The sequence below is a fragment of the Macaca thibetana genome, chromosome 7 (genome assembly GCF_024542745.1).
Source record: "Macaca thibetana thibetana isolate TM-01 chromosome 7, ASM2454274v1, whole genome shotgun sequence".
Lineage (NCBI taxonomy): Eukaryota > Metazoa > Chordata > Mammalia > Primates > Cercopithecidae > Macaca > Macaca thibetana.
Window position 1 is genome coordinate 136,897,180 of NC_065584.1, and position 25,993 is coordinate 136,923,172.

Here is a 25,993-nt window from a genome sequence, read left to right on the forward strand (position 1 = left end):
GGCTGGTCTTGAACTCCTGACCTCGTGATCCACCTGCCTCCGCCTCCCAAAGTGCTGGGATTACAGGTGTGAGCCACCGTGAAGAAGTATTTTTTATAATTCAAATCTGGTTTTGAAGTTTTAGTCTCCAAGAAGCCTTTGTGTTACACAGCAATTTTACTACATTTTAAAAATAGATGCTGTAATGTAAGTGGATTTACTTAGGTAAGTAGCTTCTAAATTGATAATGGGGTCCGGAGAAGGCAGAATTCTGAACTTCTGGCTATTGTCTACAAGTTGGGAGAGGAACCCCAGGATATGGTAACACAGATATATGTTTACACACAGATACATGTATACGATGTATCCAAAACAAAAACTAAAACCTTAGGGACAGTATTTTTAATAATAGTTATTGTCTTGGCATGTGCATTTTTCTGAAACATACAACTGAAATACATCAGAAATTCTTTCTGTGAATAGGTGGGGTATAAGTTATAAATACATACACGTAAAAAGGACATTCAAATAACTAAGGATTATTTTGTAGTCCATTATACACTGAGCATAATTATGTCTCAATGACTGATACTACTTTTCAGCCTTCGGCAGAGGAGAGTTATACAGCAACACCAGCAATAAAAATCTGATCACTCTAAGCAAATTCTCCTCTATCTGCTCAGCAGTATGTTCACCGATGCACTGATTGATGAATAACTGAAAGGATTAATGAAAGCCAACAAATCCTTTGGGATATTGCCAGGAAGGTACCAATACCGTATCAAGCTCTATGGAAAATTACTGTTGTCATTCTATTAAGTCCTTGCTTGCCCAGTGTCTAGCATTTAATGAATGTTCAATAAAAGTTCATTCATCTGAATGAAAAAATACAATGTACTTGTTTCCATAAAGCTATAAAGCTAAGAAACTTTCTCCACACTTGAGGATTTCACCATCAGCTCATCTTTAATATTTTATGTTATAGTAAAACACAGCTTCAAGATTAGAAGTTGTTAAGTATTAAAGTCTTGCACAAACAAAAGAAGCAATCCTAACAAACTGCTGTGCAAACTGCTAAGACAGCTAAGAGAAACATTTAAAAACTTTTCTGACGTTTACCTCCAGATTGTTAGGAATCGATAGTTGCAAAGACCAAGGGTGCATGCTGTGTTCACTCTGAATAGAAACAGAAAACATGGATGTGGCGGTGGCTCACACCTGCAGCCCCAGCTACTCAGAGGCTGAGGTAGGAGGCTAGGTGAGCCCAGGAGTTCAAGGCTGCAATATGCTATCATTGTGCCACTGCACTCCAGCCTGGGTGACAGAGCAAGACCCTGTCTCAAACATAACAAAAATATTCTTGATCCTTTAGGTAACCAAAAGTAGTGTCAAAAGAGCCCCTGAAAATACCAATATGAACTCCTATTTTTAAAATACTGGAAGCATCGGAAAACAATTTATATCTCTTTATAGCTGATATATTAAAATAATTTAGATAAAGGTTCTTTTCCTCTTCTACCACTCATAAAGGCACCAACCTGTATCTTTTACCTGACAATTTCATTGACAGCTTTACTGTAGGTATCCTTTCCAAGACATGTTAGTTTGGTGAGTCTTACAACCTCTAGAAAACCTGCTGAGATCTTAAAAAAAAAAATTAAGGCCACAACACAAACGAAAAAATATATACACACATCCCTGTAGTTTCGTTCAAGAGATCTTAAGTGGGTCTAAGCTAAGGTTTTCATCTTACCATGGTCTATTCTTCTCTGTGTCATTTGTTTTGAAATAGTACGTCGGCAAAGGTTTCAACAGAAAAGTTCTGAGAAAAATCCATTCAACCATTTTGTAAATAATGTCAAGCACAATGTTGAGTGCTGTGAGAGAGCAGATATACAAACCAGGGTCCCTAAGCAAAAGCTGCTCACAGTGCAATTAAAATTACCATCTTTTTTTTTTTTTTTTTTTTTTAGACAGGGTCTCCCTTGGTCACCCAGTGGCGCCATCAAAGCTCACTGTGGTTTTGACCTCCTGGAGGTCAAATGATCCTCCCCTCAGCCTCTGGAGTAGGTGGGACTACAGGTGTAGATTTATTATTATATTTTAGAGATGGGGTTTTTCTATGTTGCCCAGGCTGGTCTCAAACTCCTGGCCTCAAGCGATCTTCCCACCTTGGCCTCCCAAAGTGCTGGGACTACAGGCATGAGCCACCTTGCAGGGCCAGAATTATCTGTTTTAAGTTCCCACTTGCCTCTTCTCCCCTCCAGGACTAGTACACATGCCTTAGCTTACTGTTGACAGATTCATGAGCTCTGTGCTCAAAACTTCTAAATGTCTGTTTTCACTTCAGTGGTTATCTTAAACACAAATATAAGCATATTCTGCGGCATCTGAATCACCATGTTGCATCTAAATAGTGCTATGTGGGTTCTGCATCTGAGCTTTCTTGCACCAAGACTCAGTAGGTTACTCCAACTGTCCAAGAAAATGAGACAAGAATAGAGCTGAACTTAAAATGTGATTGTATCTATGACTCTGGAAACTCAGTGACCTCATAGCTTACTCTTAAAGAGGGAACTGAGCCACCACATGGCCTAGGGGAGTGTTTACTTGACAAACTCAAAAAATCCCTTAACTTTTAACAATTGCTGTCATATTCCAAATACATTGGAAATTTAATTTCAGCAAAATACCAAGCACACAATCAAAAATTTAGACTGGCTTTGCTTGTATTTAATCTGTTTTAAATTTTATTTTATTTTTTTGAGACAGAGTCTCACTCTGTCGCCCAGGCTGGAGTGCAGTGGCACAATCTCCACTCACTGCAACCTCCACCTTCCAGGTTCAAGCCATTCTCCTGCCTCAGCCTCCAGAGTAGCTGGAACTACAGGTGTGCGCCACCACACCTGGATAATTTTTGTATTTTTTAGTAGAGATGGGGTTTTACCATATTGGCCAGGCTGTTCTTGAACTCCTGACCTCATGATCCGCCAGCCTCGGCCTCCCAAAGTGCTGGGATTACAGGTGTGAGTCACCGTGCCCGGCCAAATTTTATTTTATTTATTTATTTATTTATTGACACAGAATCTTGTTCCGTTGCACAGGCTGGAGTACAGTGGTATGATCTCAACTTACTTCAACCTCTGCCTCCTGGGTTCAAGCAATTCTTGTGCCTCAGTCTTCTGAGTAGCTGGGATTACAGGTGTGGGCCACAGCACAGGCCTTTTAAATTTTTAAAAAATATTTTTAAAGCAGCTCACTGTAGCCTCGAACTCCTGGTCTCAAGTGATCCTTGCACCTCAGCCTCCCCAGCAGCTGGGACTACAGGCATGCCACCACACCTGGCTAATTTTTATTTTTATTTTTAATTTAATTTAATTAATTTTTTTTTTTTTGAGACAGAGTCTCGCTCTGTCGCCCAGGCTGGAGTGCAGTGGCGCGATCTTGGCTCACTGCAAACTCTGCTACCCGGGTTCACGCCATTCTCCTGCCTCAGCCTCCCGAGTAGCTGGGATTACAGGCGCCCGCCACCACGACCAGCTAATTTTTGTATTTTTAATAGAGACGGGGTTTCACCGTGTTGGCCAGGATGGTCTCAATCTCCTGACCTTGTAATCCGCCCCTCTCAGCCTCCCAAAGTGTTGGGATTACAGGCATGAGCCACCGGGCGGGTCCTATTTTTATTTTTTATAGAGACAGAATCTTACTCTGTTGACCAGGCTGGTCTCAAACTCCTGGCATCAAGCAATCCTCCTGCCTCAGCCTCCGAAAGTGCCAGAATTATAGGCAAGAGCCACCACGCCTGGCTGTTTTAGTTTTAGAGTGGTACACAAGTTAAGAAATAAGAGTTTATACTTATTTTTTAATGTTTGTACATATTTAATTGTATCCTAACACAAGATAGGAATCTATCTGGTTTTCTTCTCTTACCAAGGGAGCACACACCACTCAAGATAGAGAAAGTGACTTAGCTTTTACTCCACGCAAGGCCCAGCTATCTACCTTAATTCTTTAGAGGCAATAGGCAATAGGCAACCTACCAGTAAACTATAAAGGTATTTTTAGCTGAATACTTTGGCTTTAAGTGGAAGGTCAATTGGGTACACAGACAATAACTCAATTTTTTAGGTCATCGAACTGATCTTCCAAATAGAAGAAACAGGTGATTTGGCCCACAGGAACACAGAAGTGACTGTGCACATTTTCTTCATGGTTAGGGACACTATCCATGCCACAGGCACTTAGCATTTACAGTCAATCCTGAATTTAAGAAGGAACATTATATTCCTAACACACTTTGGTTGATTTTAATGACAGCAGCTAAAACCAAAGCACCTTAAATAAATGTTTAATGTAGACAATCAATAAGAGAAAACGTTCAAGCTACCCTTAGTATTGTTAAAAGATACATTAGGCTTTTCCAAGTAAAAGTATTTACACTCTAGAAATCAACACTGCATACTTTGGCAACACACTAACAGAACTTATCAAAGAAAATTACACAGCACACTACTGTGCACCAGAAGTTAATGCTAAGTTTGATGTCAGTGTTTAAGGCAAAACACCACAGAGAGGGACTTATTTTTTAGGGTTCCTAAATTTCAAGCAATAATGAACACAACAAGTATTTTTACAATAAGCAGGTGATACTTGATACTCCTTTTAAGATTGCAATCTTTAACATTTGTATTTTTTGCCCCCCAAATTCATTTTTTTGGTAATGTGTAAAAATATCTATTTTCACTGGATATTCTCAAATCATGTGGTAACTTGGACTTTTACCTATGCTATATGTTATTTTCTCGCTTTTCAATTACTTTAACATCCTAACAGAAGCCCCCAACTCAAGAGAAGTTAACACAATTTTAAGAACATATGGAATGGCCTTAGAACACTAATCCAATTCCCAACTTAATTAGGACATAAGCGCAACATTAAGTAGAAACCCGCACGAAGGTCAAGCAGTAGACCAAAATCGTATTTAACGACAACACAACCTGATTTGTAAGAAAAATTGTTGATAAACAATTTAGGAAACAGGATACCTCGGCCCTTTCTCACTTCTCGGCCAGTCACACCTACCTAGGAGAGCAGGGCGGTGGAAATAATTACAATGGGAGAGACAAACACTAGCCTAGATAAATAGAAAGTCTTGATATTCATCATTTGAACCACACTGACACTCCTGGCCTATTCCCCTACATCAGGAAGACACAAGTGCGTTTAAAAAATATTCCTATGTTTCCAATAAAACCCTGATTAATTTCGTGAGTAAAATTTTAAAATTCCACCCTTTCGATTTTTAGTCGAGTACCATATCTGAGTCCCATTGACTGCAACCTTTTCCAGCACAGACTGCGCTGAACACTGCAGGTGACTCACCTCCTCTAGGCCTCGCCCCGCCGTGGGAGGCAAGCACCAGGATTCCGCCTTTACAGGTGAAGGCACTGAAGGCGGACTGTACCCACTGACCATGGTTACAAGGGTTGGCCCTGAAATACCAAGCCCGGCCCACATCGCGGCCCGCACACGAGGCTGCCTTTAGCGTAAACCGCACGCTTACAATACAAGTAGTTGGAGAGTTCTTCAGAGAAAAAAATCAAACTTCCTAAGCAAACTGACGCTCACAAAAAAACTTTAGGCTCTACGCCCAGACTGCGTCCTGGGCGCTCGCGTAAATGTAAGTGACTGAGGAACACCGCGACCCACGGAGGTGTTAGAAAAGGCACGATTCGGAGTAAACGCGGGGCACGCTGGAACTCCCAGTTCGTCGGCGCACCAGCCAGCCAGTGACTGCGGGAAGCCAAAGGTGGGGCGCAGGAGCCTCGGCCTCTTGCGCCTCGGCCCCGCATGCAGGGCGCGCCCCTCCGCCCGGCGGGAGCAGGCCGCCCGCCAGACCCGGACCCGGCCAGGTCCCAGGGCCCACGCCCCACGCCCCGCGCACTCACCTTCTGCTCCTCCGCGGAGGCTGCCTCGGGGACTTCCGCAGACATAGTGCTCCCTCTGCAGACGAGACGCCGGGAAAAGATGCGATTAGCCGGTGGCCGAGGCCACCCGGCAGCCTGCCGCCTCAGGCCCGCCCGCCGCCCGGCCCAGCTCTCCCAGCGCCCGCCGGGCCGCCTCCGCCCGCAAAAATGGCCGCCGCCTTATGACGACACGGAGCCGCGAAGCGCTCCGCTGGCCAAGGCCCTCGCACGCCGGAGCCCGCCTGCCCCTCCAGCACCGCGCCCATACCTACTTGACCCCGCTTCTCCCGCTCGCTGTCGTTCAAACACTTCCTTTTTTCCTTCAAAGGTCGCTGCTCCCGCCTCACCTCACATCCGTCTGTGGCTGCCTAATGCTTCCTGGGAATTGTAGTTTCTAAGTGGAACCGCCTCTCCCCGCCCTTTCCTGCTCACTCTGGCCCCCTCGTTCTAGGAGCTTTTTATTTTACTCTTTTTACTTAACCAGCCTCGCCTAGTTCCGTTCTCCTCGCTCTCCGCTCTGTAGCCACACAGGCTGTCTTTTGGGCACGCCAAAGCTCCTTCCTCCATTCTGCCACGCCTTCACATCTCCAGTCCTACGTCTCCGCCTCAGAACCTTTCCTTCCTAAACCTCTACGCTAGGCCACCTCTTAAAGGCCGTCACAGCTCTGTACAGTTCCTCAACAACACGAACTGTATCATTAGACAATTGTCGTGACTTTAGGTCACCTTTCCTGCTCAGATAAGCCACACCAGGGCAGGGATCTCGTCTGTAATTACTTGTATTTTACTCTGAGGGTCCAGCACTTCCTAGATACCTAACGAAGGAATTCAGATTCATTTGTCCCCTCCCAGGGGGTCCACTCCCACAAGCTTACCGAAACTGCTAGCATTGAGCTCCCCCAATGACTCTTTCATTTGCCAAGTCCTGCGGCTTCATATTGAATCCTCATTCTACTTGATATCTGAATTTACTGGCAATGTTTGCCGGTTCCAACAAAATGTCCTTCAGAAACTTGGAAATAAGATTGCCCTCAAAGAGTTACACTAGTAAAAAACCACAGAAAATGAATGCAATTTGGATAAGAAGTTTGGAAACCATCGAAACTCAACCAGGATGTAGAATCTCAGACAGGAAGAATTGCACTAGAATTGCAACTAGAAAAACAAAAAGTTAATATTGCACTCCTTTTGGAGAAACGAAGGAAGGTGTTTGTCAGCCAAGGAAGTATTGAAAGTAAAATGGTTCAACAGGCCAACTGTTTGACAAAGATACCCCTTAAGAATGTCTCACGCTGGGCTAGCTGAGAAACTGTAAGATCAACGACATATTTGTTCTCATTCTATATTCACAAAGTAATATACTGAAAATTTGCCTTTCCCTTAAGCAGAACTGCAGAGAGAAAGAAGAATGCACTAGTTAGGCCAACTGGAGCATTTAACAATTGTATTTTTATTAATGAATTGACTGGCATTCTAGTATATGTCCTATATCAATGTATTTGTGAACTTAGGTTAAAATCTGATAGACATACACTTATGATGAAATGCAGCCTCAAGAAAATTGCTGTGGCCAGGCACAGTGGCTCACTCGTAATCCCAGCACTTTGGGAGGCCAAGGTGGGCAAATCACTTGAGCTCAGGAGTTCAAGACCAGCCTGGCCAACATGGCGAATCTCTGTCTCTACAAAAAGAAAAAAAAAAAGGTTTTTTTTTTCTTTTTCTTTTTCAGACAGATCACCCAGGCTGGAGTGCAATGGTGCAATCTCGGCTCACTGCAACCTTTGCCTCCTGGGTTCGAGCAATTCTGCCTCAGCCTCCCAAGTAGCTGGGATTACAGTTGCCCACTATCACACCCAGATAATTTTTTGTATTTTTAGTAGAGACAGGGTTTCACCGTGTTGTTCAGGCTGGTCTCGAACTCCTGGCCTCAAGTGATCCACCCGCTTTGGCCTCCCAAAGTGCTGGGATTATAGGCGTGAGCCACCACACCTGGTCTTTTTTTTTTTAATTGGCTATGTGACCTTGGATAAAAAGAATCTGTTTCTGATAGTGACACTCGCAGGAGGGGAAGTTTGAATTTCTGGAGGGCAGACTTTGGTAAAATGGAGAATTCACCATGGGCAACGCTCCACTATGAGGACTGCCTGGAAAGTCATTCTTTCCCAACTAACACCACTCTGCATCATTATGAACCTTAATGTGTAAAACTGCACACTGGTCCCCAGCACCCTGTTTCTCAAAACTCCCTTCTCTTGATCTCCAGGATACTATTGTCTCATGGATTTCCTCCTACTTGACCTCCCTGTTGAATCTTAACCTGCCTCTTAATGGGAGGATTCTAACAGTTCTGTACTTGGATCCCCTTCTCTTCTAGGTTTATACAGCCTCCAGGAAATAACTTCCACCTTCATAGCTTTTTTTCTTTTTTGAGACAAAGTGTCACTCTGCCACCCAGGCTGGGGTGCAGTGGCACGATCTCAGCTCACTGTAATCTGCCTCCTAGGTTCAAGTGATTCTCCTGCCTCAGCTTCCCAAGTAGCTGGGACCACAGGCACATGCCACCATGCCTGCCTAATTTTTGTATTTTTAGTAATTGTAGGCCAGGTGTGGTGGCTCACACCTGTAATCCCAGCACTTTGGGAGGCTGAGGTGGGTGGATCACGTGAGGTCAGGGGTTCGAGACCAGCCTGGCCAACATGGTAAAACCCTGTCTCTACTAAAAATACAAAAATTAGCTGGTCGTGGTGGTGGGCACCTGTAATCCCAGCTACTCGGGAGGCTGAGGCAGGAGAATTGCTCAAACTTAGGAAGTGGAGGTTGCAGTGAGCTGAGATCATATCACTGCACTCCAGCCTGGGCGACAAGAGCGAAACTGTCTCAAATAATACTACTAATAATAATTTGTAAAGATGGGGTGTTGCTTTCTTGGCCAGGCTGGTCTCAAACTCCTGGCCTCAAGTGCTCCACCTGCCTCAGCCTCCCGAAGTGCTGGGATTACAGACTTGAGCCACTGGGCCCACTGGACATTCATAGTTTCAACTGCCATCTAGGGATACCTTCTTTTTTGGGGCTTCATTTTATTGTACTTCTAGATACTGCGTTTTTCACAAATTGAAGGTTTCTGGCAACCCTGCCTCCAGCCTCTATAGGCGCCATTTCTCCAACACCATGTGCTCACCTTGTGTCTGTGTGTAACATTTGGGTAATTCTTGCAATATTTCAAACTTTTTCATTATTATTACATGTATTATAGTGATCTGTGATCAGTTATCTTTGATATTACTATTGTAATTTTGGGGGAGTACCACAAACCACTCCCAAATAAGACAGTGAACTTAACCGACAAATGTGTATGCTCTGACTGCTCCACCAACCAGCATTCCCCTGTCTGTCTCTCCTTGGGCCTCCCTATCCCCTCCTGAGACACAACGATATTGAAATTAGGCCAAATAGTAACCCTACAATGGCCTCTCAGTGTTCAAGTGAAAGGAAGAGTTGCATATATCTTCCTTTAAATCAAAGGCTAGAAATGGCCAGGTGCGGTGGCTCATGCCTGTAATCCCAGCATTTTGAGAGGCTGGGGCTGGTGGATTGCTTGGGTCCAGGAGTTTGAAACCAGCCTTGGCAATATGGTAAACTTCATCTCTACCAAAAATACAAAAATTAGCCAATCTCATAACCTGATCTCAAAATAAACAAATAAATAGATTAAATTTTTTTTAAAAGCTGGAAATGATTAAGCTTAGTGAGGAAAGCATGTCAAAAGCTGAGACAGCCAAAAACTAGGCCTTTTGTGCCAAAGAGTTAGCCAAGTTACGAATGCAAAGGAAAAGTTATTGAAGGAAATTGAAAGTGCTACTCCTGTGAACACATGAATGATATGAAAACGAGACAGCCTTATTGCTGATATAGTCCAAGTTTTAGTGATCTGTATAGAGAGCAAACCAGCCACAACATTCCTTTAAGCCAAAGCCTAATCCAGAGCAAGGGCTTAACTGTCTTCAATTCTATGAAGTCTCAGAGAGGTGAGGAAGCTGCAGAAGAAAAGTATGAAGCTAGCAGAGGTGAGTTCGTGAAGTTTAAAGAAAGAAGCCATCTTCATAACATAAAAGTATGAGGTAAAGTAGAAAGTGCTGATGGAGAAGCTGCAGCAAGTTATCCAGAAGATCTAGCTAAGCTAATTGACGAGGGGGGCTACAGTGAGCAACAGATTTTCAGTGTGGACAAAATGACCTTCTGTTGGAAAATGTCATCCAGGACTTTCATACTAGAGAGAAGTCAATGCCTGACTTCGAAGCTTCAAAAGACAGGCTGACTGTCTCCTTAGGGGCTATTGCAGCTGGTGACTTTAAGCTGAAGCCAATGCTCATTTACTATTCTGAAAATCCTAAGGTTCTAAATCTGCTCTACCTGTGCTCTGTAAATGGAACCACAAAGCCTGGATGACAGCACACCTGTTTAGAACATGGTTTAGTTTGGTTTAGTTAATATTTTAAGCTCACTATTGAGACCTACTGCTCAGAAACAAAAAAAATCCTTTCAAAATATTATAGCTCATTAACAATGCACTTTTCTTTTTTTTTTTTTTTTGAGACGGAGTCTTGCTCTGTCGCCCGGGCTGGAGTGCAGTGGCGCGATCTCGGCTCACTGCAAGCTCCGCCTCCCGGGCTTACGCCATTCTCCTGCCTCAGCCTCCCGAGTAGCTGGGACCACAGGCGCCCGCCACCTCGCCCGGCTAGTTTTTTGTATTTTTTAGTAGAGACGGGGTTTCACCATGTTCGCCAGGATGGTCTCGATCTCCTGACCTCGTGATCCGCCCGTCTCGGCCTCCCAAAGTGCTGGGATTACAGGCTTGAGCCACCGCGCCCGGCCACAATGCACTTTTCTAAGAGCCCCAAAGGAGGTGTACAAGGAGATTAATGTGTTTTCATGCGTTCTAACACAACATCCATCTTGTGGCCCAAAGATCAAGGAATAATTTCAACTTTCAAGTCCATTTTTTTTTCTTTGAGATGCAGTCTTGCTCTGTTGCCCAGGCTGGAGTGCAGTGGGTGCAATCTCAGCTTACTGCAGCCTCTGCCTCTTGGGTTCCAGCGATTCTCCTGCCTCAGCCTCCTGGGTAGCTGGGATTTGCAGGCACTTGCCACCACGCCTGGCTAATTTTTTAATTTTTAGTAGAGATGGGGTTTTGCCATCTTGACCAGGCTGGTTTGGAACTCTTGACCTTAGGTGATCCGCCTGCCTTGGCCTCCCAAAATGCTTCAAGTCTTAATGGGAAATCCATTTTGTAAAGCTATAGCTGTCATATACAGTGATTCGTCTTATAGATGTGGGAAAACTAAACTGAAAACCTTCTGGAAAGAATTCACCATTCTAGATGCTATTAAGAACATTTGTGATTCAAGGGAGCAGGTCATTGTATCAACATTAACAGAAAGTTGGAAGAAGTTAATTCCAACCCTCTTGGATGACTTTGAGGTATTCAAGACTTCAGTGGAGGAAGTAACTGCGGATGTGACAAAAAGAGCAAGAGAACTACAAGTGGAACTTGACAATGTGACTGAATTACTGCAATATCATGATAAAATTTGAATGGATGAAGAGTTGCTTCTTATGGATGAGCAAAGTAACTGGTTTCTTGAGATGGAATTTACTCCTGATGAAGATGCTGTGAATGTTGTTGAAATGACAACAAAAACTTCATTCGTACTCATTACCAACCTCTCTTCATCCTCCTCTCCCCACTTCCTTTGCAGCTTCTGGTAATCACCATTCCTCTCTCTACCTCCATGAGATCCACTTTTTTTTTTTTTTTAGCTCCCATATGAATGAGAACATGCTACATTTGACTTCCTCTGTCTGTTTTATTTCACTGAATATAATGACCCCAAATTCCATCCAGTTGCTGCAAATGACAGAATTTCATTCTTTTTTATGGCTGAATAATATTCCATTATGTATGTATACTACATTTTCTATACCTATTCATCCATTGATGTACACCTAGGTTGACTCCATATCTTGGCTATTGTGAATAGTGCTGCAGTAAACATGGGAGTGCAGATATCTGTTTGACACACTGATTTCCTTTCTTTCCTTCTTCTTCTTCTTTTTTTTTTGAGACAGAGTCTCACTCTGCCAACCCAGGCTGGAATGCAGTGGCTTACTGCAACCTGTGCCTCCTGGGTTCAAGCGATTCTCGTGCCTCAGCCTCCTGAGTAACTGGGATTACAGGATGCACCACCACACCTGATTAATTTTTAGACAGGGTTTCACCAGGCTGGTCTCGAACTCCTGATGACCTCAAGTGATCCACCTACCTTGTCCTCCCAAAGTGCTGAGATTACAGGTATGAGTCACTGTACTTGGCCAAGGATCTGAATTCTTTCCTTTTTTTTTTTTTAACTAAAAATTTTTTTTTTTTTTTTTTGAGACAGAGTTTTACTTGGTTGTCCAGGCTGGAGTGCAGTGGTGTGATCTTGGCTCACTACAACCTCCGCCTCCCAGGTTCAAACAATCCTCCCGCCTCATCCTCCCAAGTAGCTGGGATTACAAGTGTGTGCCACCACGCATAGCTAATTTTGTAGTTTTTTGTAGACAGAGTCTCACTGTGATGTCCAGGCTGGTTTTGAACTCTGAGCTCAAGTGATCTGCCCACCTTGGCCTCCCAAGGTGCCAGGATTATAGGCGTGAGCCACTGGACACAGCCATATGTCTTCTTTTGAGAAATGTCCGGTCAGGTCTTTTGTGCATTTTAAAATTGAATTATTTGGGTTTTTTTTTTTTTTTTTTTTTTGCTATTGTTTGAGTTCCTTATATATTCAATCTCTTGTTTGATGGAAGTTTGCAAAGTTTGTAGCTTCTCTTGTCTTCATTTGTTTTCTCTGCTATGCAGACGATTTTTAGCTTGATGTAATCCCACTTGTCTATTTTTGCTTTTGTTGCCTGTGCTTTTTTTGTTTGTTTCTTTTAGAGATAGGGCCTCGCTCTGTCACCCAGGCTGGAGTGCCATGGTGCGATCTCAGCTCACTGCAACCTCTGCCTCTCGGGTTCAAGCAATTCTCCTGCCTCAGCCTTCCCAGTAGCTGGGATTACAGGCATGAGCCACCGTGCCTGGCTAATTTTTGTATTTTCAGTAGAGATGGGGTTTCACCGTGTTGGTCAGACAGGTCTCGAACTCCTGACCTCAGGTAATCCACCCACCTCGGCCTCCCAATGTGCTGGGATTACAGGCATGAGCCACCGCGCCCGGCCTGTTGCCTGTGCAACACCTGTTGAGGTGTTACCTAAAAAGTCTTTGCCCAGACCAATGTCCTGGAGCATTTACCCAATGTGTTTTTTTAGTAGTTTTAGGTCTTACATTTAAATCTCTAATCCATTTTGACTTGATTCTTGTATATGGTAAATGATAAGGATTTAATTTCATTCTTCTACATATGGATATCATTTTCCCAGCACCATTTACTAGAGAAACTGTCCTTTCCCCAGTGTATGTTCTGGGAATCTTTGTCAAAAATGGGTTGGCTGTGTATTTGTTTCTGGGTTCTCTCTTCTGTTCCTTTGGTCTACGTGTCTGTTTTTATGCCAATACTATTCTGTTTTGGTTACTATAGTTTTGTAGCACAATTTGGGTAGTATAGACATTTTAACAATATTAACTGTTCCAATCCATGAGCAAGGGATAGCTCATGGTGTGTTCTCTTCAATTTCTTTCATCAGTGTTTTATAAATTTCCTCATAGAGGTCTTTCACTTCTTTGCTTAAATTTATGCCTAGGTATTTTACTTTTTTTGTAGCTATTGTAAACATAATTGCTTTCGTTTTCAGATTGATTGCTACAACAAAAGGTTTTAAAATATTATATAAACTTAGCTCATAAAGCAGTGGCCAGGTTTGAGAGGACTGACTCCAATTTTGAAACAAGTTCTACTGTGGGTAGGTAAAATGCTATCAAACAGCATTGCATGCTACAGAGAAATCTTGTGTGAAAGGAAGAGTCAATTGATGAGAAACTTCATTGATGTCTATTTTAAGAAATTCCTACAGCCACTCCAACCTTCAGCAACCACTACCCTGACCAGTTGGCAGCCATCAACAAGGCAAGATCCTCCACCAGCAAAGATTATGACTTCTTGAGGGCTCAGATGATTGTTAGTATTTCTTAGCAATAGATTGATTTTTTTTTTTTTTGAGATAAGGTCTCACATTGTCACCCAGGCTGGAGTTCAGAGGTGCCATCATAGGCCACTGTAACCTTGAACTCCTGGGCTCAAGTGACAATAAACTATTTTTTATTTTTATTTCTTTTAGAGACAGGGTCTCACTTGTCACCAAGGCTGGAGTGATCTTGGCTCACTGTAACCTCAAACTCTTGGAGTCAAGTGATTTACCTGTCTCAGCTTCCCAAAGTGCTTGGATTACAGGTGTGAACCACCATGCCCAGCCCCATCATCTGTTTTTTGTTTAGGGTGTGTTTTTAGACATGATGCTATTGCACACTTTTTAGACATGATGCTATTGCACACTTCTAAGGTACAGTATAGTATAAACAGAACTTTTAAAAATTATTATTTTGAGGGGAGTTTCACTCTTGTTGCCCAGGCTGGAGTGCAATGGCATGATCTCAGCTCACTGCAACCTCCGCCTGTCGGGTTCAACTGATTCTCCTGCCTCAACCTCCCAAGTAGCTGGGATTATAGGCATGCGCCACCATGCCTAATTTTTTGTATTTAGTAGAGATGGGGTTTCACCATGTCAGTCAGGCTGGTCTTGAACTCCTGACCTCAGGTGATCCACCTGTTTCAGCCTCCCAAAGTGCTGGGATTACAGAGTGCGCCACTGCACTCAGCCAAATGTAACTTTTATATGCACTGGAAATAAAAAAACGTGTATGACTTACTTATTTGTTGTGGTCTGGAACCAAACCTGCAACATCTCCAAGGTATGTGTGTATTCTAGATTAGTGCTGTCTCATAGCACTTTGTGTGATGGAACTGTTCTATATGTGTGCTCTCAAATACAGTAGCCACTAGCTACATATGACTATTGAGCATTTGAAATGTAACTAGGGTAACCAAGGAATTGAATTTTTAATTAATTCTGTTAGCCATAGGGAATAGAATCACAGAGTGACCCTTTAGACAGAGATTCTCATTAAGTTTGGGGCAAGGTCCAAGAATTGATGTTTAACCAAAGTTCCCCTGGTGATTCTGATGCATACACGCACAAAATATTTTTTTGATTTGGAACTTGATAGGTGTATAAAAGCTTTAAAAAGAACAGGGTTCCTTTTGAGGTTTAGTTGGCCTAGTTCAAGAGTTTATAGGAGTAAGGAGATGAAGTAATGTCTCCCTGCATTCAATCCTCAAACAATTGAGAGAGGAAGTCCACCTGCATCATCAGAGTGTAGCAAACACCAAAAACAGAACACATTTTGAATGAGAGGAAGAGACTGGAAAATCAACTCAGGGAAACCAAGTGAGATACTGAACACCAAAAATCCTGGGATGAATGGTGATTTCTGTGAGCAAAGCCCAGAGATTATTAACTGAATAAACAGGTCAGATAACTGTAAACAGCAGTTTCAACAACTTGCGTGTTGAAAGTGGAACTTAGAAAGTGGATGATCCCACTTCTCTAGACTTAGTGGTTGGAACAGGAAAATTTTGAATAAATTAAAAATAAAGGGCTGGGTGTGGTGGCTCACGCCTGTAATCCCAGCACTTTGGGAGGCAGAGGTGAGTGGATCACTTGAGGTTAGGAATTTGAGACCAGCCTGGCCAACATGGTGAAACCCTGTCTCTATTAAAAATACAAAAATTAGCTGGGCATGGTGGCAGTGCCCAGCTACTCAGGAGGTGGAGGCAGAAGAATCAACTGAACCTGCGAGGCAGAGGTTGTAGTGAGCCAAGATCATGCCACTGCACTCCAGCCTGGGTGACAGAGCGTGACTCCATCTCAAAAACCAAAACCAAAACAAAACAATACAGTGAACAATAGGGTAAAAGGGGATCTGGAAGAGACCTGAAAAACTGAGTCTTTACCTCATGCCTCCTGACAGTATATTACGTTGAATAGCCTCTGAGTTGCATTAGGATATTCATTCCCAAAGTTGTAGGTTTTAAAAAAATTGGACACTTGAGGTAGGCATTTCCTTACTATACCTCACTTACCACGTGGAAAGTTATTATCTTTACTTCCAAGACTATTGATGGAAAGTATATTTCTGGTGGAAAAATACAATGGAAATGAGGAAAAAAGGCAAAATATCAGTGTAGTAGAGTGAAAAAGACACTCTTTAACTCAGATTTGAATTCTGGTTCTTCTACTTATTGCCAGTATGACCTTGGGCAAGCTTCAAACCCCCTTTTAACTGGAGAATAACTGTAGAATTTTCACTCTTTTTCTGAAGCATGGTTTTTAAGGACTCAGTGACATATAAACTGCCTGTACAATGCCTAGCACATTGCAAGCATTCATATGTTCTCTTCCTTCTCCCCATGTCCACATTTTTGCCGTATCTCCCACAGATAGCCTATGATGGAGTAGAATGGGCTGATTCCAGTGCTATATAGGGATAGTCTAGGGATTTAGAGTTAATGCTCACCAATATGAAAAGCCTACTTCCATTTAGATTGATCCTGTTTTCCTAGGTCTAGTAAACCATATGGTGTATCACATACCAAATTTTCAGCAGTCACCAGCCCTGTTAAAGCAGTAGCTGCAAAGATCAACTTGAGGGAGGGGACTTTTTCATTTACTTTATATACTTATATGGTGTGAACATTTTTTATAATAGACATGTATTTTATAAATGAAGTCAGAAAAGAATCACCACTTTATTCACAAAGTTAATTAGGAAAGAGTGAGGATTTCAAAGATGAAGCCTTTGAAGGAGAAATTTTCCCCTTCGTTAGCCCTCAGGGAATGACAGATCTGGTGAGGGAAAATGGCAAGAGGGGAGAACCTTCCGTTGGGTATTTTCCAGCCAGACCTCATTTCATCACTTCGATTTTAATTCTCATGACAGATTTTAGCATTGTAATCGAAGAAAATCTCCACAGGTTATTTGTGATCCATAGTTCCTTTTTTTTTTTTTGAGACGAAGTCCTGCTCTGTCTCCCAGACTGGAGTTCAGTGGGGCGATCTTGGCTCACTGCAAGCTCCGCCTCCCAGGTTCACGCCATTCTCCTGCCTCAGCCTCCAGAGTAACTGGGACTACAGGCATGCGTCACCACGCCTGGCTCATTTTGTGTGTTTTTTTTTTTTTTTAGTAGAGATGGGGTTTCACCATGTTGGCCAGGATGGTCTCGATCTCCTGACATCATGATCTGCCCGCCTCGGCCTCCCAACCGTAGTTCCTTTTTAAAGGGAGTTAGTTATCAGTTATGACTCATTTTATTGATCTGCAACACTGCCAACTGGGCCTGCAGTAAGATCTCTAGTATCTATCACAGGTAACAATGTTGGTTGTCCGCTGGTATCTTTCTGTGCATGCCAACACTCAACTGTTATATAATCTAGTGATATAATTGAATACAGATAATAGAGATGTGGTAATGCCTTGGCCTACCAAGGGTAGAAAAAGAACCAGTGTGATAGAGATAATGCCAGGGCAAGTGAGAACAGACGCTGGGTAATTTTTACCTCACAGAGGAAAAACATAAGTGAAAAAGGCCCTAAGTAGAGGAGCAAAAGGTCAGCACGTGCTTGCTCTGCACAAACTTACCAGGAAGAAAGCACAGGATGTACCCAGGTGTTCCATTCAACTTCAAAGTTTCTAAAAACTGCTCAGAAAGGTTGGAAGACCATGTACTAGAAAGAATTCCGGAAAGACTGCAGTGTGGTATCCATGCAAAAAGACACCTGCACACAAGTATGTGACTATTTTTTGGGTAAACTTTACTGGAGAGGTCAAAAAAGAAATTTAAAAATGTTTTTGATGTTTTCCAAGTTTTATATAAAATTATCAATATTGACTTTTACCACATGCATATCTAGATTTATATATTGAAATACTTATTTCAAGAATTACATAACAGAATTTAAGAAGAGAAGGCACATTAATCATACTCTCGCCACATTTTCTCAATCACACAGACCTGGAAACATTAGGGGATTCCTGGAGTCAGTTCCATTAGATACCATTAGAGCTGGGACTACAATCCAAACCTTTGGGTCCTTGTCCCATCTGTTTTCCACACAGTCTAAAGATTGAAAACAATCTTCATAAATTTGCACCACTGAAATATATTTTTTTAGTTTTATGGAATATAAATAGCCTTTTTAAACTGATATTTTAAAAGAAATATATTAAGAGGTATCTGCTTGCCATTCCACAGTCTGCTGGCCTGCAGCCACATACTCATCACCTGGACAGATAGATTCTCTTAAGCAGTCTGTCTAATGCCTGGGTCCGAAAGTAGACTTTCCCTTTTCCCAATTCCAGACTGCTTACCAGGTTCTAGATTCCCAGGTCTCCTGGGTCTGGCCTACTTGAGTGGTATGTTTTTTTAACTTGCAGTCATAGATTTCTACCAGCATTCCTAGTATTTTTGCCTTGTTATTTAATCTGCTGTTGCCCACTGTCTGAGCACGAACATCTAAAAACCACCCTGTTTGTTCCAAGGGTGTTGGAAGACAGACTTCTGATGTGCTTAGTGATAAACTGGGAACAAGACTCAAGACATCTTCCCCCTTCCTCTTTGCAGCTGTAGAGCTAGAATGAAAATGCCTAATGGCTAATTCACTCAATCACATAAATGTCTCATCTACAAATAAAAGCCAAGTACACGTGTCTTAGTTATTTTTGCATATATTTACAATATAAATACTAATTTGTTTCCAAAGTACATATTCTTTTAACAGTTTGAGAAAATTATCTAGCATAGGACAGTAATTTAATGTAAAGACTCTATAGTAGTGATTAAGGAAAAATAGAACTGTTTGGGGGATAAGGAATCCTGGCTATGAATGGGCACGATGATCTGAACTTGCAAAGGGAATGTGAAGCAGCTTAGTCCACATTGCACTGCTAATACAATACGTTAAAGGGCTACTGTGTGAGATAGCAACCTGGATATGGTGTTATAAAAACTAAACATGAGAGATATAAGAAGTACACATGCTTGCATAGTGTGTTAATTTTAAAGAAGCTCAACATTTTATTCTCATTTTCAATAACTTAAATGAACAGCACTTAACACATCACACAAAATTAAAGACTTGTGCATATTTCAGATTTCAACATTAATGTCAAAAATACATAGTATGATTTTACATAGGATTTGTGCTACATTAGAACACTAGAGACAAACATCACTTGAGTATTAAGGAAAACATTAAATATTAAATAACTGAGAAATAAAATGTGTAAACACTAATCTAACTGGGGGTTTTGCTATTGCAACACGTCCAATGAAGTGGTTTCAACAGTACAAAAAGTATTAGGACATGAGTTTTTCCAGTCTACATGGAATATATGGATTTCATTTCAGGAATCCTTTCATAAAAACTGGTCCAGGATAACGGGAGAGGATCCACTCTCCTGATTGTTAATTTGGTACACTCCATTCTATGCTAATTTTTACTTGCAAACTTGGGTACTGAGTAAATACTTTAAATCATCACTCCTTATCAACATCTTGGTGAAAACTGAGGGTTTGTTGGCGATTCAGTGTAAGATTTGAGTTCATATGCAGCACCGCTATCAACCTCCATTGACTTTCTAGAGAACAGGAGCCGTACATCTCTATGGAGGTAGATCTTTCCAGATTTAGAACTCTGGAACCTAAACAAATAAACAAAATATAAAACATTTCAGAGAATGAGTCTTTAAAATAAACTAGAATAATTAAAATTTGAAAGCAGGAAGAACTAATCTTGCTACAATATTAGGTCAACACTAACTCTTTAACATGATATTTAAGGTCTTTTCTAAAGACCAAAGCATATGCTTTTATTTAAACGTGCTCTCTTACCATTCCCTAAATACCTCATACTCCTTTTCCTTCCCTCAATGCCTGAGATGCTTCTTCCTGTAAATCTTGAGTGTCAAATAGAATCTTACTTTTCCTCCCTGACTCCACAGTACACGCACCTTTCCTCATCTGCAGGTTCACATGGCAGTTCACTCACATTACTCAATAACATTACATTTGGGCTCTGTAGCCCTGGCATCTTCTAGCTCCATAGACCCATTTCATACAACTTAGCCTCCCATAATTTGGGGCAGATGATAAAAAACTGTAATCAACAGTGGCTAGGCTAAGTAAAACCCAGCCACCATCAAAAGTCAAGAGAAAAGTTAGCAGTAAAATGAAAATGGCTATCAAAGGCCGGGCGCGGTGGCTCAAGCCTGTAATCCCAGCACTTTGGGAGGCCGAGGCGGGCGGATCACGAGGTCAGGAGATCGAGACCATCCTGGCTAACCCAGTGAAACCCCGTCTCTACTAAAAAAATACAAAAAAAAAACTAGCCGGGCGAGGTGGCGGGCGCCTGTAGTCCCAGCTGCTCCGGAGGCTGAGGCAGGAGAATGGCGTGAACCCGGGAGGCGGAGCCTGCAGTGAGCTGAGATCTGGCCACTGCACTCCAGCCTGGGCAACAGAGCGAGACTCCATCTCAAAAAAAAAAAAAAAAAAAAAAAAAAAAAGAAAATGGCTATCAAAACTGTATATGAAACTGTTTCTATCCACTGCCAATATCTGTAATACAGTGCAGGGATTTGGAATCTTCACTCACATTAACTTACCTACCAAACAGACAAACATACCCTGTAGTGTTAACTTCTCTTTGTTTTTCCCTTGGCATAGCATAAATACTCTCTGGGTTTGTGGATTTTACTCCTGAACTAGCTGAAAGATGTAGTGGTTACAGCTCTGTATGTTAAAGCAGACTGGCTCTGACTGGGCTTACTCTTCCCTCCTCTCTGAAGTTTTTCACCTTCCCAAACTGAAGGAGAACATTCTTTGGGAAGTATACCGTTTTCCCTAAAAAGGTTTCTTTAAAATGTCCTGTCATTATGTGGAGATTATAAAAGCTAAGGTGGCTGATTTTTACTCTGGCCAGTATTGGTTACAATTAGCTATGGTTGTTAAACTTCAAGAGGAATGGTGTCAAATGCAAGTTTAACCATAGAGGGTTGAATCTTTTTCTAGGTTGGGAGGTATTCTCATAGTCTGCAATTTCATACCATGTCATTCATTTATTCACTCATTCATTTATGAGACAGAGTCTTGCTCCTTTGCTCAGGCTGGAGTGCAGTGGCGCGATCTCAGCTCACTACAACTTCTGCCTCCCAGGTTCAAGTAATTCTCCTGCCTCAGCTTCCTGAGGAGCTAGGATTACAGGCGTCCACCACCACGCCTAATTTTTGTATTTTTAGTAGAGATGGGGTTTCACCATGTTGGCCAGGTTGGTCTTAAGCTCCTGACCTCAGGTGATCGCCCGCCTCGGCCTCCCAGAGTGCTGGGATTATAGGTGTGAGCCATCGCGCCTGGCCATACCATGTCTTTTAAAAAAAGTTTTCCAAGTCTGTTTTTCATAGATTTTTCATTCCCACAATCTGTGTAACATTTCTCATGTGGCTTACATCAGGTAGTATCAGGTTTGGTTTAAATATGCTGGCTGAACATGTCTTCTGCATACAGAACAACAGGCAGAAGACTGAGATGAAAGAACTAATTAAATAGTGCTTTGGGAAGAATAATTAACAGACTTTCATATATGGGACTTGAGTGTACAGCTCGCTGCTTTTTCACTCCAGATCACCACTGCAAGGCATATATAAAGAAAGATAGGGCCGGGCGCAGTGGCTCAAGCCTGTAATCCTAGCACTTTGGAAGGCCGAGATGGGCGGATCACAAGGTCAGGAGATCGAGACCATCCTGGCTAACATTGTGAAACCCCGTCTCTACTAAAAAGTACAAAAAACTAGCCGGGCGAGGTGGCGGGCACCTGTAGTCCCAGCTACTCGAGAGGCTGAGGCAGGAGAATGGCATAAACCCGGGAGGTGGAGCTTGCAGTGAGCTGAGATCCGGCCGCTGCACTCCAGCCTGGGCGACAGAGCGAGACTCTGTCTCAAAAAAAAAAAAAAAAAAAAAAAAAAAAAGATAGCAGGTGGTCACCATCAGCAATAACAGATTGAAGAAGTCTTCTGCCTGGACCTGAGATGAAAGTTGACTCCTCCTGATGAGTAACGCTCCTTACTGTAAGGAGTTAGTCTAAGATAAACATCACTGATGTGACTGAGGACTTTCTATGGAAGGGATCAGACAATTATTAGAAACAGAGTTACAGGCAAAAGTCTACTGAGCCCTCTTTTAACCAATCAATTCGCTCATTGATCCTGAGAGCTAAACTAGGATTTCAGGGCTGAAAACCTTCCCCTAGTATACTGACAACTTTGACCTCAAGAGCAAACAAGTGGCTTCTCACAACCTTGAACCATGAGTTGGGTAGTAAAAGTTAGAAGGAAAGATATTTATAATGGAAGGACTAGAGTATAAGCTCTACGAGAGCAGATTTTTGTCACTGCTGTTTTGCTAGTGTCTAGAAGCACGCCTGGCCCATAAACATCAGTTGAAGAAATGAATGAAGTTTAAAAACTTCTCTTTCCAATACAGTAGCCATTAGCCATATGTGGTTATTGAGTATTTGAAATGTAGCTAGCTCAAATTTAAGTGTAAAATACATACTTGATTTCAAGGAGTTAGTGATATTAAATATCTCATTGATAATTTTTATATCAGTTATATATTCAAATGGTAAAATTTGGATAGATTGAGCTAAATAAAACATATTAATTTACCTGTTTATTACTTTTTAAACATGGCTATTGAAAAATATAGAATGATTTGGCTGGGCGTGGTGACTCATGCCTGTAATCCCAGCACTTTGGGAGGCGGAGGCGGGTGGATCATGATGTCAAGAGATTGAGACCATCCTGGCCAACATAGTGAAACCCCGTGTCTACTAAAAATACAAAAATTTAGCTGAGTGTGGTGGTGGGCACCTGTAGTCCCAGCTACTCGGGAGACTAAGGCAGGAGAATCACTTGAACCCAGGAGGCGGAGGTTGCAGTGAGCCAAGATTGCGCCACTGTACTCCACCCTGGCAATGGAGTAAGACTCCGTCTCGGAAAAAAAAAAAAAGAAAAATATAGAATGATTTATACGGCTCGCATTACTTTTTTTTTTTTTTTTTTTTTTTGACGGAGTCTCACTCTTGTCACCCAGGCTGGAGTCCAATGGTGTGATCTTAGCTCACTGCAACCTCCACCTCCCGGGTTCAAGCAATTCTCTTGCCTCAGCCTCCTGAGTAGCTGGGATTACAGGAGCCCACCACCACGCCCAGGTAATTTCTGTATTTTTAGTACAGACAGGGTTTCACTATGTTGGCCAGGCTGGTCTCAAACTCCTGAAGATGATCCGCCCACCTCGGCCTCCCAAAGTGCTGGAATTACAGGTGTGAGCCACTGCACCCGGCCCTCGTATTATATTTTAAAATAGTATTCGTTTAGAAAATGTGTTTCATTGCCCCAGATGCATTTGTTTTGGCATAAAATATTTTATATTAAACAGCTATAAATGAAAACTTCCTTAATTCAACAAGTAATAACAACCGCAGGAAGGTATGTCATGTACTTTCGGCATCTTGGCACATCATCAAGAGTCCCCAAGCTAAGCAAAGTCCCAAGGGACACTGGTCTAGTTAGAGTCACAGTTTAAAAAAAAAAAACTAAAAATTTCAGAGTTGTTCTAAAGTAACATTTTCATATTAATTTGAAGCATTACCTCAGATGTATGAGGTAGCGTAATAACCGTTCTTCTGTGTGTCGGATGTTCTCTTTATTAACACTTCTCTTCACTTCTTGTTTAACAGGTACAGAAAAAGTTCTTTGTCGTAGGAATGTCTGATGATTGGCTGGCATATCTCGTAAATCATATATCACAACAAACATCTTCACCACAGTCTTATTAGGATTAAATAAGGTCTGAAGAAACAATATAGAAATTATTCCTTAAAAATAGTGATTTGTTGTGACTCAGAATGATTGTGCCAATAATCAAACAAGATTTTAAACAACAAGGTAATACTACTGAATATAATTCAGTTTCAGGGACTAAAATTAACATAATTTCAAAAGTTTATGAAATAATATTCAGTATTTTTTAAAAGGTTCAATTTTTTGTTTTACAATAATATAAGGTCCAGTAAAAATCAAAATCTTTAGTCACAAATTTCATATGTATAAATTTTACTCCTTGTTCAGAGGAGTAACTTTAAGGAATAGTTCTACTAGCTTAAGCAAAATACATCCTTATTGGGTTAAAATATTCCAGTTCAATTATTTCAAACATAATAGCTTTGCTAAAGAGTATCAACTTCAAACTTCTCAAAATTGAGTTTTAATTTTTCTCACATTTTAATACCAAATAGAATATTTCAAATAAAAATACAAGCTCAGTAAAATTAGCATGTTTGATGTCTTAAGGACATATGATTATTATAAAATTTAAAATAGGTGCTCAAAGAAGAGACTTTTTCCTATCTGAACATTTCCCCAAGTTTAGAAAACAAAGCTCACTAGATCTATTAATATTAGATCTAAAGTAGGCTTAATACTTCATTTACTCATACATGGAATCATTTCAAAATCTGTAGCAAAACTAAGCTTTTAAAAAAAATCCTCAATATCATTATAGACCAAAATATGTATCCATGGTGACGACTGAATTAAATTCAATTGTTGCTTGGTTATGAATAATTGAAGGAATATTATTTTTAAAGTACTCATTTTTAAACAAAACCCCAAGCTGCTGATCTGACTTTAACCAAATTACCAACACATCAATAGGTAACTTGGTACCCATGCTTTCAGAAGCTCATCCGTGGCACTGGACATCACTCACTGAATCAAAATGAGAAATATATCAATATCATAATCCAATTTTTGAAATCTAGTGAGTCTTAAGATTAAGGCTAATACATTCAACAACCACACCTCATAAGCCAGGAGTTCAAATCATGTTTATACACAGTTAAACTGTACACAGGATAGAAGACATACCCACATTTCATACTTATAATTAACCACTAAAGTTGGCAGTGTCCAAACAAGAGGTGAATGTGTTACCTCCGAGTTTATGCTTCACTATGATCACAACTGACAGCTAGCTTTCTGCTGACCCACACTTTCTCATGAGCTACATAGCCAAAGACAAGAGAACACTGTCACTCCTTTACTTCAAGAAATCGGTTTACTTGTGGTATTCTTGTGGTAATTCCTCCTCAGCAAAACTTATATAAATATGTATTACTATATATGTGTATATATATATATACACACACGTACACATATTACATAGTTCTGTTTCATTCCTGTGTGATAGGAAATAAACAAACGTACAGACTCCTTGCAGTATTGGAACAATGATGATGAGTAAAAGTGATCTGACAAAGTACTGAACACACTGAGGTCAAAGGTCATAAAAAGGCTTGCTGGATTAGATCAAATCCTGGGAATGAGGAGCAAGCCTTAGCTAGACTCTCGTTCAGTCTGCAAACTCTGTAATAGATTTGAGGGCTTGCAGGATTATGCTGGGTCAGATCTAGAGTGAACTCAATTTCAAGCTGGCCTTAATATCAGATTATTCTTCTCAGAACCCTAGACCAGGGATGATGAAAGACTGTTCTGAGATAGGAGGACTCTCCTGAGCCAAAACGAGATCAATGCCTACACCAAAAGGAATGATGCCTTCTCTGCCCTGACATCTGTCAGACTATATTTCTGCTTTGTGTGGTCATCTCATTAAATCAATTTTAGAAATTATTAGAAATAATTTTGTTTCCCAAGTTTTCCTGCCAAAGCAATTCTAATATTTGGGGTCTCCTTTTAAATAGGTTCATTTCAATCTGATTTATTAAAAAGAAGGCACCAGTAATATTAGGTTCTAAATATATTGAAAAGAGCCCTATTGAAGTTATGCAAACTGTCATATGCTATTTTTCTTAAGTATTCACCTTGATTAGCTTATTAATGCTTTCCT

The 25,993-nt window shown here is 41.4% G+C and overlaps 2 protein-coding genes across 16 annotated transcripts in view; both read right to left on the reverse strand.

Annotated features, from left to right (window-relative positions):
- Positions 1–25,993, reverse strand: part of ARPP19 (cAMP regulated phosphoprotein 19) — a 974,666-nt gene that overhangs the window by 16,159 nt on the left and 932,514 nt on the right. For 3 of the 7 annotated variants that reach the window (XM_050797955.1, XM_050797954.1, XM_050797953.1), the window contains exons 2-3: positions 6,218–6,269; positions 5,928–5,982 (exon numbers count right to left, since the gene is read on the reverse strand). In XM_050797955.1, the coding sequence (XP_050653912.1) occupies positions 5,928–5,972 (45 nt within the window). In that variant the 5' untranslated portion in view covers positions 5,973–5,982; positions 6,218–6,269. Of the gene's footprint in view, positions 1–5,927; positions 6,270–25,993 lie in introns of those variants that run through there. The other 4 variants (XM_050797959.1, XM_050797958.1, XM_050797956.1 and 1 more) reach the window with 3 other exon arrangements.
- ATOSA (atos homolog A) overlaps positions 18,758–25,993 on the reverse strand; it is a 133,314-nt gene continuing 126,078 nt past the window's right edge. For all 9 annotated transcript variants that reach the window (XM_050797926.1, XM_050797924.1, XM_050797928.1 and 6 more), the window contains 2 exons: positions 23,738–23,937; positions 18,758–19,734 (listed from right to left, as the gene is read on the reverse strand). In XM_050797926.1, the coding sequence (XP_050653883.1) occupies positions 19,581–19,734; positions 23,738–23,937 (354 nt within the window). In that variant the 3' untranslated portion in view covers positions 18,758–19,580. The remainder of the gene's footprint in view (positions 19,735–23,737; positions 23,938–25,993) is intronic.